The following is a 13,349-nucleotide window of genomic DNA, read 5'->3' on the forward strand; positions in this document are numbered from 1 at the left end:
GCCTATCCCAGGGAGCATGGGGAACAAGGCGGGGAATACCCTGGATGGGGTTAGTCTAACATTTTGTTTCCAATTAATCATCTCATCAGCTCCTGAGTGGTGCAACCCTATCGTCAAGAGATGGTCATGGTACTGTAGCTGCTGGTAGCGGGTTGGGGAGAGCTGGATGGTGGGTTGAAGTTGGCTGGTGATCAAATTAGGGAGAAAAATGGGGAAAAATTCCCAAAACAAGACCTAAGCCCAAGCCCTAGCTGCTAAAATCTACAATCAGAATAGCTTTTTATTTATTTATTTATTTGTTGGTGGGTTTTTCTTTTCTTTGCAAAAATTTAATCTCGTGGCACCATCTCCACCTCTAACCTTTTTCCAACAGTGCTGGACACACACACACACACACACACTCAACTCACACCACACACACTGTGTAATTCATCCTGTGCAGTGACAGCATGCATAACGAATAGAATCACATGGCGTGTCTAATTCTCAAGCGTCCACAATGCAAGACAGAGGATGCATTCAGCCATTCATTCCTTTGGACTCATGGACACCCCAATCCCCCCACCCTCCTCATCCCCCATTCCCCACACAGGAATGAAACTCTTTTCTACAGCACAACAGTGTGCTTATGGCCGCTTTAAAGGCGTGTGTGAACACAATGGTTCCTGTCCATCAGATTACACTGGCTGTTTATTATTAGTTCAAGTGTAAATGTTTGGAATGTATCGAAGCAGTTGGCCATTATTCAATTCTATAAAACCTACACAAGTGTAATAATTAAATAGAAATGTCCTCCAATTCTCAGTCAGCGGTTTTTCACAGTCACGAACAGGAACCCTGAAATTTCCTTGCGTCAATGTGTTCAACACTTGAGAAATGATATATAGACTTTATTTTCGTAAAGTATCATTTTTTTAATTGAAATATACATTTGCAAATACAAAGTACTTATGATTACAGTTTAAATGCACTATACCCGAGGTCTAAATAAATATCCAAAACAAAGACATTGGTGTTAACATAACACGTGGCTAGGGACAGGGTTGGCGCTGATACTATTCATATTTGTATTCATTTTTCACTGGGCCCAATGTCCCTTTTTAACTGGTAGAGAGAGTGTACCAGAGAGTGTGACACTCACTCCGTCATGTAATCACGCTATATATATCTGTGCTCCGATGATTTTGGAAAACCCGGGCTCAGTCGGGTAAAATCTACAGCTCTAAATATCTTTTGGACCAAGAGCCTGGTTAAATGTGCTGTACATAGAGGATGTAAGATTTCCTAGTTTATACATACTTACTAAAAATATACATCAAGGGCATTTGGTTGGAGTAGAAACATATATTACGAGCATATTACACACACACACAATACTAATACGGTTAAAATTCGAATGCGAAAAAAATACACAGTTTTCCTGAAATTCTACTAACCTGTGTTTTAAATACGCGTGAAGTCGGCCATTTTGAATTTCCAATCGGAATGTTAGGCAGAGGTAGATCCATCTAACAGATCTATAATGTTATAGAATAAACATTCAGGCCACAAATTTACATTATATGACACCTATTAAATAAGAAGAGCACCTGACAGGTTTTAAAAGTAGCATTAATATAATAGGATGTAATACAAATTCTTATATAATTATTTACAAAATATCACATAACCACAATTAATTAATCTGTCATGTAGTTTCTTATAGTTTATGTACGAATAATACATAAAGACACGGCTTCTGTTTCTAATTACACTCGACTCAAAACAGCATCGCAGACAGCATTAAAGTTCACAGCAACCGCCTCAGGAACTGTGCGTGGCCATCACTGTGGTTGCCGTCACTGTGTTCTCTGTTTGCGTTTCTGGATTTTTCACGTCGGTTGCTGCCTCGGTTCCGTCCTGCTTGAAGAAGCTGCCATGCATTTTAAGCCTATGCAACCTGAAACAATTTTTTTAATGATTAGCGACAACAAGAAAAAGATTTCAATTTTGCTCCTAATATAAACTTAATGGTCTGGCTTGTTCCCATGCAGATCGTACACAATGGATTAGTTTTTATCCAGTTTTTTGTTTTGTACCTCTCCTCTTTCCTGCTCTGGGGATTGTCGTTGGATTTTACAAAGATCACACCATCAGCGCCCTGAGTGAGGCTCCCAAATTCCACATCCTTGGGTTGGAAAATCACCCTGGAAGGACAAAGGTACAAATAAATATCATAAACATATTGCATTACGGTACAGATTTTTTTAGAAAGTAAAACTGAAAAACAAATGATTTGTTCCCAGAGGTACCCTCAAAGGTACCACATATTTTAAAGGTTCATTACAGTACATTCAATTTCTCCAGACATGAGCTTTGTACCAATAATTTAGCAAAAAAAAAAAAAAATTCTGAGCATGTAGTCAGTGATAAGTGTCATATTTTATTTCACTTCAAACGTCCACACTTTACTGTTACCAAATATTTAAAAAATAAAAACGGAATTATTTTAACTGAAATGAATCAGCTCATTTTTAAAGGTGGTGCAAATTTGTAACAATTCACACAGCTTAAGTTAAAAGTTGGGGTTAAAGCAGGAGTCGTGGTCATCATTTTTCTTCTTATGGAGTCAAATAGAATTTAAACAGATCTCGCTTTGTTCGTTTGACATTGAAAAAAAATTCATCGTAATAGTATTTTTCTCATTAGTGTTAAATCTCCCCGCTGGTCATACACTTTATAACGATAACGATTAATGAGTCTTTATTGGTCACATATACATTACGGCACAGTGAAATTATTTTCTTCGCATTCCCCAGCATGTCAGGAAGTTGGGGTCAGAGCACAGGGTCAGCCATGATACAGCGCCCCAGGAGCAGAGAGGGTTAAGGGCCTTGCTCAAGGGCCGAACAGTGGCAGCTTGGCAGTGCTGGGGCTTGAACCCCCGACCTTCCGATTAGTAACCCAGAGCCCTAACCGTCAAGCCACCACTTGTTATATATATATATATATATTTCCTATTTATATGGCTTGATTACTTTTGTGTGATTCTGTATACCTTATGGTATAATGGTCTGTATTTATTGTCCGTATTTGGTGTTGTCTTTTAGTCCTCGTCAGTGTCCACTACTTGTTGTATGGAATTTTCCTGAAGGTGTTTTGATTATATCCATTGCCAAGCGTTGCTAAAAATGACAGTAAAGCTGTCTTTGACCTTTAAAGTGTGAAGTGAGTGAGTATAATATCGGTATGGATATGATTGGGTCTTTGTACATAATGTACATATATGTACGTAAATGCACAGAAGCTTGTACTGAAAAGAATATTTGAATCCGGATTTGTAACAAAAGAGTAAAAAGGGCGGGGTTAATGGAAATTCAAGTGTTTTTTTATTATACACCGGTAAAGTATAAATACTCTCAAATAATATTTAAAGAATAACAAGTACAATAAAATATATTTTTTTAAAACTCTTAGGAGAAAAACATTTCGTCATCCGTGACTGATACTTACTTGGCTTGCGTCTCGCCAGATTTAATTCTCATTTTGCGAATCAGGAACTGGTTGGTGCTGAAGAAGCTCGGCAGGTATGAATCGCTCTCCCACTGGATCTTGAGCATCAGCAGATCCCCTACATCTACATCCGAGGTCACCAGGAAAGAGACGGTGGTGTTGGTGATCATGCTCGGTCTGAAATGGGACATATCCGTGTCACCAAAATGAGTCTACTACTTTGTTTTAGTACAATTTGTATGTATCATTAACCCCTTAAACCCCTAGAACACGTCCAGACTCACGTTACTCATAGAATTACGTATAGTATGTTCAGTATATGCAGAATTAACAGTAGTTAATGAGTAATTATCAACCATGAGCAATTCATAATGAAAAACATTTAAAATGCAGGTAGTGTTGTGCTTCTGTAGGCAATATAATCACAAACTTGTGTCCGAAAGTATGGGCACTTCACTCACACAACTACTGGGATGCCATCTTTCTCATCATGAGTTCCATACAGAGATATTTTCACAGGCTGGTTGTCCAGGGCCAAGTTACTATGACTAAAGAGATGTGCCTTAATCTGGTAATGGAAAACTAGAGAGATAATACAAATAGCATGTACGTTAATGAGGCACAACTAAAAGACCAAACAAGCCAGCAACATTATAGTCGCAAATAAAAATACATAACACCGGGATGTTTGCGCATACCTTTGTAAGGCATCATCTCACGTGTCTTAAGGTACATCCTGGTGCTCCTGGCTGTTCGGACCTTGTTGATGTTGTAGCCCAGCTTGTTGCAGCGGTTTTTGCGGCAGCTGAGGCACAGGCCCTTGTAAAAGGCTTCTTTCGAGCTACAGCGGTAAGCCAGGCTCTGCTGATCCTTATTCACCAGCGAGTCGATGAACAGGTGCACCGAGCGCTCGTGAGAACATTTCACCAGCTGGTCCATGTCTGTTGAGAACGCAGACGTCACAGGAAATAAATCTTTAACTTTCATAAACCTTTGATCATGTAATGTTCCCAGAAGCCATCGCCTAGCATGTCTCACATTTTCCTGCTATTACATGACTGCTAGGCTAACTTTAGCTATTAAGTAATTCATAGTAGTAAAAAGTGGAATTGAGGTAAAAAAAAAAAAATAATAATAATAATAAAACTAGAGAGATTGGAGGGTTTAAGCGATAGAGAGGATTGAAGTAAAGCTACGACTGTTTGTTTGTTTGTTTGTCTGTTTTTACCTCAGAACAAACAGCTAGTTAGCTAGCAAGGACTTGTTTTCGCAACGTTATTCAATTGCTCTGGAAATGTCTAGAAATCTAGTGCATTATTTGAAGTAAAGCTAAGGATTTTTTTTTTACCTCAGGAAAAATAGCTAGTTAGCTAGCAAGGTCTTGAATTCAAAAACAATTATTCAATTGCTCTGGAACTGTCTTGAAATCCATTGTTTGAAGTAAATCTAAGATGTTGTTGTTGTTTTTTACCTCACAACAAACAGCTAGTTAGCTAGCAAGGACTTGTTTTTGAAACGTTATTCAGTTGCTCAAAAAACAACCAGAAATTCATTGCACTGTTTGAAGTAAAGCTAAGTTGTCGTTGTTGTTGTTTTTACCTCAGGACAAACAGTCCGTTTTAGCTAACAAGAATTTGTCTTCAAAAAAAAAAATTAAATTGCACTGGAAATGTCTAGAAACCCATTTCATTCAGATACAATCCACATAGCTTAAATTTAGCTCACCATGACAACAAAGCCCTGGAAGAAAAACCTCACACTAGCAAGTTCTTTTGTGATTAGCCAGCTGGCTAGCCTACTAATGTTTCAGGGCAAGGTAAAAAGGACAGTGAACAGATCTTGTATTCTTCACATTAACATTTCTAAAGATTATTGATCATCAAAAATGTGACATTGTGATGTTTTTAACCAGGTTTGTGGGAAGACACACATTAATCCATAAACAACAACAGCCCAGAGTTCAGAATGGTTTCTGGTTTCCACAGCTCTGGAATTTTAATAGAGGGAAAAGCATTCAAATGTCGTCAAAAATTTAAATGAATTCAAATTCATTCGAGACAATCATAGAGATTAAAGCATCTGACTCTAATATCTAAATATTAGCTCTCTGACCTCTTATTATTTGTAATATTATTCCCTTAACTCCTCATTCTTATAGATGCTATTAATTTCACTGTAGTTACTGAATAATGCACTTTAAGATGAACAACCATATAATAAACCTCAGTGAATAAATTGGCTCTAATATTCAGATGATTGATGGCACTAAACACCACAGGACCCATCGTCGCCACTGTAGTAGAGTGAAGCTGCAGTGGTAACTGAAATATATATGATCCGTGTATCTGTAAGTTCAGTAAACATCATTATCGCTGATGTCAGCATTAGCACAATGACTTACTGTACAAGCCGTATGTAGCGATCATCCTCATGGTGTTCTGCAGGCTGCAGCCAGGCTGGAAGGTGCCTCCATTGGGGTAGATGTCCACATGACCCACGGGTCTCTGTATGCCGATGCTGAGGTCTGGGCTGCCTCTGGTATTCGTGTGCAGGACGTCGACGAATTTCGCATCGTCAGGGGAGAGCCGGTTCGGCCTGTCGGCGTGCTCAAAGGTCGGACCGGCCGGGTCAAAACCTAAAATTGTAGAGTGAAGGAAAAAAATGTCAAAGGTGAAATTAGATTTGTCACTAATGCATAAATAACAATATTATAAGAAATGGTTTCCAGTAGACTACATAAACGTCATATGTGTTGTAGTCAATGCATAAGAAATAAGGTCATACTTTCGTGTTGTGTAATTAATGGATAAAAAAAGAATGAGGACATTTTAGGTAGATACATTATGATAACCTTTTTCAATCCATAGCTAATCCCAAACAACTGGCTAATGAGATATTGACGTGTACATATTACATACAATTAAAACCCAACAAATGCTTGCTTTGTCTATAGGGTCTATGAGCAGAGCAAGTACATCCCAAGTAAAATTAGTATGTAGGATAAGTAGGGTGTGGGCTAAAACTGGAGTTAATTGATGTCACTGACCAGTGATTCTGTTGACTTTGTTGTTGCTGAGGTTTCCTGCGACGCCTGCCACGTGTGCACCCAGACTATACCCCAAAACATGCAGCTTCTCAAGTGGGTAGCCTATAACCTTTACCGAAAAAAAGAGAAAACAGGTGGTGTGAAACAATGAAATCTCAGAGTGAGCAGTAAATTAAAGCAACAACAAAAAAACTAGTTAAAATCTCGCATTCCAAGAGAATTGAGCCTGTCCTGATTTGTACCTCTAACCAGTCGATGAATTGGGCCACCTCCCGACCCACTAGTCTGGTGTTCTCAGCTGAGGTGGGGTAGTGATGGCTGGCACGGTCCAGCCAGTCCACCACGATGACGTTGGCATTGGGCTCACGCTTGAACAAAGCAGACACCAGCTTAGCGATCCAGCTTTCAAACAGTCCTGCAACCTGCAAAAACCACAATTATACCAATAATACCAAAATGTTCAGATTTTACCTATTATACAGGAAGTCCCAAGAGTCTCCATACACAGGGGAAATGAACACTTTTTAGCAAAAATGAAACATTCTTCCAAAATCTTTCATATTCAGTTTATATTAGATAGATTTTTTTCAAATACACTTTAAGACAAAAGAAGAACGTATTGAAATCATTCTCATGGCCGGATCGCGAAGCTGTCGCAAGGTTGCGAAGGACTTTAACAGGAAACATGGCGAGCACATCACACACAACACTGCTGCCAAACTTATTAACGAATTCAAAAAGACTGGACGTGTTGCAGACCGACCAAGAAGCGGACGTCCATGACCATCCGCTGACGAAGGCACAACCGACGGGGTGCTGGCGTACATAGTTCCTTTGTATGGAGACTTTTGGGACACCCTGTACATAAACTTAATATGAATAGCAGAACATGGGTGTGCATGTTGAACTCACCGACCAGCCGTGGATCACCAGAAAGGTCTGCGCATCAAGCTTGAATCTGCAGTCTGATACAGTCTCTCTTATTCCAGGGACGAGGTAGCACAGGTCCTCATCCGGGAGCTCTGCGATTCGCAACGAGAACTTGGATTGGATGCTTTGGAAATCTGTCCTCCAGTGAGTAGTGTTACCTGGTAATGAAGTTAGAGTTTAATAAGCCCCTTATAGTCCTCAATGGGTTCTGGTTCTGGTTCTTTGTGCTTAAACTTGTTAGATTCAGACAAAACATCAGTGGGACCACAACCTCGGAGCCGAAGATGGAATGGGACTAACAATAGCTGGCCTAATAATAGTGAACCTTTATGGTAAAAGAATTAGACGGTACAGTCACGTGTCAAACGTAAAAAAAATTAAAAAAAAAAAAAAACTTATTGAAGAAACTTGTCCAGATTTCCAGAATATTCTAGCTTTATATAAATGTTCATCTTATACACATAGTTACATACATCATAACTATTAAGCATACACTTATGCATATTTAGAGACTTGATATCCATGATACTTTATTATTATTATTATTATTAATAATAATAATAATAATAATTTTGTATGCTTTCTGAACTGGAGTGCAAAGCTGTTTCACTTACTTGAAGATGTTTCAGTTGAATTTGAGAAAAGCTCGCAGGAAATAACAGAAATTCCGATGATCAACAACCAGATACTTTCTTTTCCCATAGTACAGTGCGCGAATACTTTGTATAAAGCTCTAACCAACGTGATTTGATTTTTAATGTTCAGCTTCCGATTGCAAGTTTAACAGAGCCGCTCAGTGCATTTATACCAGACATGGCACGCTTTCTGATTGGCTATGTGTGAATCGGGGGCGTGGCTTAAGCATCCAAAACAAGACGCGTGACCAAGCTGTCAATCAGCGACTGGAGAGGAAAAAAAAAAAAAGAAGAAGAAGAAAATCACGTGACTCCTCATTGCATTTCATTTCAGTATAATTGTTTTGGTCGAAAACTTTTTTTAATGATTTTTTTTTAAAGGAAAGAAAAAGAATATAGGAGGAGTAAGATAATTATTATTATGTTTAACATTGTATTACATAAACAGATTTTCAATCAATTAAATCAATCAATTGTTTTATTTTATTAATTTATTTTATTTTTTTTTTAAATTATACACATTCTCAGATGCAATAAATTTATGCTTTAGATTATTATTGTTGTTATTATTATTATTATTATTATTATAGCAAAATGAAAAAAATAAATCAATAAAAACTTATTTTGACTCTCTGACCTTGCTCATTGTACTTTTGCACTTCCATAGTTTCTTTCATATGAAACGTTTTCCTAATTCTTTGATCGTGTGCCAAGAATTGTCCTTGGCACAGTGTCTGTTCCATGTGAGTGTGTCTGTACACCCTCTGTTACCAAACACAGTTTGGGCATTGTGCCATTAATCACGTGCTAGAATGTAATGTAATAATAAATTGTAACATAATATATTGTATTACAATATTATCCATTGCATTTGCATTTCCTAATAAAAACAAGCTTAAATGAACTGATAAGCGCACGGTGAGGTAAGGAGTCGAAACCGCTCTTATTCGTACGCTGCACATCATACACTGCTGTTTGCTTTGTAGTGAACAAACACAAAATTATACGTCAGTGCAGATGGAAAAAGAGAAGAAAAAAAAAAGAAAACAGGAACAGACAGGGACAAAGTAAATCAGGATACTGACCCTTATTATCATTCTCATTCTTGGGCAATGTGAGTCAAACAAATCGGTCTATTTGAGATAGTGCAGAGACAGCATTTAATCAATGTCAAAGGATATTTTTAATTCACGAGGGCATTGTGTGCACTTTATACTGTTTATAATTCATACTGTGTTATATTGCTTATTCATGTGTCTATTTTTATTTAATAACTGCTTGAATGGAATAAAGGCTCACACTGAGACAGGAAAACTGATTCGCAGGCTTATATGAGTGTTATAATTTCTGCATTATACATTCAGAATGTGCATGAATTAAACCTGAAAACTTCTTTCTTCTCTCAGGCCTGTCTATAATCCACCCTGTCTAGCTGCTTATTCTCTGGTCTTAGTTCTATCTGGTTTGTTTTCTCATAGTAAGTATTGCTTATATATTTATTTCAATGATATTTTATGCTCTATTTGAATGTATTTGTTATTACGCATGATGTGCAGCACTTCGGTCAACACTCGTGTTGCTGTATAAATGCGCTATATAAATCAATTTGACTTGACTTTGACGTGACTAAATCTGTCCTTTACTGCTTCACAGATGAGACAATGTGTGAGCCCTGCTTGTTCGAGGAAATTACGATACACTTGATTGCTTCGAGGTGAACATTTATTGTTTAACGCATAACGATGATATATTCTCCCGCACCTAAAAATGTATCTAGAAATCTAGAACTATGACCCTGAACATGTCAACAAAGTAACCACAAACACGAGCATGTTCTCCAACGGATCCTAGGTGTTTTCCTGAGGTACCTGGAACGATTATGTAAGATAGCACAGCGCATTGAAGAGCACGCTGAGCTTTAAAACTGGCCTGGAGGCAGACCTGTCCGTTCACGCGCTCTCAGCCAATGAGGTCAAAGAAGGGCTCCCCACCCACCACCACCCCCTTCATTGTCCACATGAACACATACAGAAGAAGACAGTGTGTGAGAAAGACCCCCTGATGTTGTCAAAACAGCGTCAGTGCTGAGATAAATGTTGAGAGATTCCTCAACTGGTTAGACTTGAACTCTGTGACCTGCTCGGCTCAGGATGGCTTTTCTCCATCTCTCGCTGGGAAATTGGTGCATTCAGGGCTTGTAGGATGAAATATATAAGAGATACTGCTGAAGTACGAGTAAATAAGTCGTCTTGCGTAATTACTTTACTTTTTATATTATATTTCTACAACTGACACAACTAAAGTGAACACCACCTCAATTATCAACAGAATTCAAAGACAAGTGAAGTTAGCTGACTAGCTGTTGGGGTTTCAGTAGCTTGCTAGGTTTCTGACCTAGCTCATGTTCATTCATACACGTCTTTTGCTACATAGTTAGATGGCCCTTTTTGGCATTATCCTGGGCAAACACTGAAATTTAATAAAGAGGTTTCCTACTGTAAAACCTTAAAAGATCTGGCTAGCTAGTTTAGCTCACTAATCAGCTAGTTAATGGATTCCTTGTACATGTTTCCGCAGGTTGGATGTTAAGCTGCGAAACGGTGATAACCCCATGCAATTTTTTATTTTTTTTTGCAAGTTGCAGATCATCACGCGGTTTCTTTTTAACGAAGAAAGAAGATAGCTGATAAATTAGCTGTAAACTTTCAGCAGGAAGCTGCTTTATTTTGTTTGGATCTCTAAACCGCATTATTTTAATTGGCTTACGTTTATCCAGGTTTTAAATTTATACCCCGGGTATTTATTCGAGTCTGTAATGGTATTTAAAAATGCAGTGAAGTTGATGGGTTTTTTTAACTCACGGACACACCTGGAAAATTCAACATCTGGGGGACACGGTTGTTTAGTGGTTAGCACGTTTGCCTCGCACCTCTGGGTTTTGGGGATCCGATCTCGCCTCTGCCCTGTGTGCATCTGAGTTTGCGAGTCCTCCCCGTGCGTTTGGGGGTTTCCTCTGGGTACTCCGGTTTCCTCTCCCAGTTCAAAGACATGATTTGTAGGCTGTCTGGTATTTCCAAATTGTCCATAGTGTGTGAATGTGTGTGCGATTGTGCCCTGCGATAGACTGGCACCCCCGCCAGGGTGTCCCCCGGCCTTGTGTCCCTTGTGCCCTGGGATAGGCTCCTGGCTTCCTGCGTATGATAAGCGGTATGGAAAATAGATGGAATGTTATGGAAGTCCACCATCTTTTACAGTCTGTAAGTACGGTTTTAATTTAATAAAGTAGCATATGTTTATGTGAAGACTATCCATCGGCATGTCGCCATACCTCTTATCACTGTCTATGTTGTTGCACAAACACCCAAGTCCGTCTGAATCTGGCCAGACCTGTGGAGATGGTGGTAATCCTCCGGCATGTGAACCTGGCTCTTCTACTTCTGTTCTTTCTTTGATTACACAGTTAAACAAAATCAACAGACCTGAGCAAACCCATCCTGGAACATCCAGAGCCCGTGCAGTGATCCCAGGATCAGGAACTGTTTAATCTCTCTGGTGAAACCTGGCACATGATTTGGAACCTTTTTTGGAACTTCTCCAATGTGACCTACAATGTCCGACCAGTGTCGCAGGAATATGACTGCCATCTACAGAATCCTGGGCTACTGCACACATCGGCGCTGGCTTCCGGTAACATCTGCTCCACGCACCACCATGAATTCCATTTTCCTCAGCCTAACAAGGAACCATAGACCAGGTCACATGACCTGTCACATGATGCTCTACGTTCTTTCTGTGTTCCAGTTCTCCATAATCCCAACCAACTGTTTCCATTTAGCATGCTGCCTATAAATAATTTTCAGACTTTCAGTGCATCTTTGCGAAGTCTCACTCCTAGAATGTAGTAACAGATCATTCATGGGAACCTGTATATAATCCAAGATATATAATTGAAGGATTAAAGATTTTGGTGTTATTTAACGAAGAAAAATGTGTGACCCTGCTTATACTACACATGGGGATGGGGGATGGGGGAGCCTGGAGCCTATCTCAGGGAAATGTAGGGGAACAAGGCGCGGGACAGATTGGGTGCCAACCCATCACAGGGCACAATCGCAAACACATTCACACACAACGGACAATTTAGAGATGCCAATCAGCCTACAACACATGTCTTTGGACTGAGGAGGAAACCAGAGTATCCAGAGGAAATCCACGAATCACACGGAGAACATGCCAACACGCACACAGGGCGGAGTTAGGATTTGAACCCCCAACCCTGGAGATGCAAGGCAAACATATTAACCACTAAGCCACCATGAATCTCGATATGCGTAGCTAATCATTGCTTTTTTTATGCCGTTTTTTTTTTTGGGAAGGAGTCTCCAGTGCTAGTACTTTGTAACAGTACATATTCCACCATGTGGAAGTCTTCAAAACAGGATTTTGTGCTTTCTGTTTCTGAGAACGCGGGATGGTAATGTTACAAAAAGGATTATTTTCGCGTCTTCTTTTATTAATATCTCAGAATATCAGCAGAAAGATTTGAGAATCCACCGGATCATTTCCTCCACGGAGGCTGCCTAGGGCTGAAAATGGAAGGAAGGAAGGATCATGTAAATCATGACATTCTCTACAACCTACTCATTGAATAATATTAGCAATAATGTGGGTTATTTTAAGGATTGTGAAATGCACTCTGAGTAACAATGGTGTTTCAGCACAATAAAAATATCAACATGGGCCCCCCCCGAAAAAATTTTTTTATATTTAATTATGACTGGTCATATACTGTAGTAGCACTGAGCGTATGGGTCACATAAAATTAACTGAAATGAAATTATTAACTGAAATTAAATTATTAAATAATTATTTAATTTAATAAAATTAAATTAAATAAAGTTATATTCAGAAACCACAGTTTTCACGTGTGATTTACTTCATTTAAAAAAAAAAAAATTTTAACTAAATAAGATGGAATTTAAGACCACACACAAGTTAGTAAAAACAATGTTCCACTGATGTTCATAATAGAGCGGATTTATTTCTTCTCATTGCACAATACTGGTGGAAACTTGTCCAGAAGATGATGTGAAATAGCACCGACTGTCAAGAGATAGAAAACAGACATGTTTGCCACGACACTTGCACATGGCTTTTGAAATATATATTTGGTCGTGTTAAGCTCAGCATGCCTCAGTGTGTGTGTTAGGATTATTAAATAAAAACGAATTGATATAAAACACTAC

General features: G+C 38.8%; 1 protein-coding gene across 1 annotated transcript; it reads right to left on the reverse strand.

Moving 5' to 3' along the window:
• Positions 1–889: 889 nt before the first annotated feature.
• LOC128624287 (lipoprotein lipase) lies at positions 890–8,366 on the reverse strand. The gene is made up of 10 exons (XM_053651818.1): positions 8,083–8,366; positions 7,451–7,626; positions 6,781–6,960; positions 6,539–6,647; positions 5,894–6,127; positions 4,191–4,433; positions 3,954–4,074; positions 3,493–3,669; positions 2,079–2,186; positions 890–1,939 (listed from the first exon to the last, which is right to left on the reverse strand). The coding sequence occupies exons 1-10, from the start codon at positions 8,168–8,170 to the stop codon at positions 1,804–1,806; spliced, it is 1,572 nt and encodes a 523-aa protein (XP_053507793.1). The 5' UTR covers positions 8,171–8,366; the 3' UTR covers positions 890–1,803.
• Between the last annotated feature and the right edge of the window lie 4,983 nt (positions 8,367–13,349).

Source organism: Ictalurus furcatus, chromosome 20 (assembly GCF_023375685.1).
Source record: "Ictalurus furcatus strain D&B chromosome 20, Billie_1.0, whole genome shotgun sequence".
Taxonomy (NCBI): Eukaryota; Metazoa; Chordata; class Actinopteri; order Siluriformes; family Ictaluridae; genus Ictalurus; species Ictalurus furcatus.

Excerpts from the sequence above, each read along its gene's own strand:
- LOC128624287 (XM_053651818.1), bottom strand. The coding sequence starts at position 8,170 with ATGGGAAAAGAAAGTATCTGGTTGTTGATCATCGGAATTTCTGTTATT. Across the intron at positions 3,670-3,953 it reads GATGGCATCCCAGTAGTTGT|ACCGAGCATGATCACCAACA; the intron begins GTGAGTGAAGTG and ends GTCCCATTTCAG. Across the intron at positions 1,940-2,078 it reads CAGAGCAGGAAAGAGGAGAG|GTTGCATAGGCTTAAAATGC; the intron begins GTACAAAACAAA and ends AAATTGTTTCAG.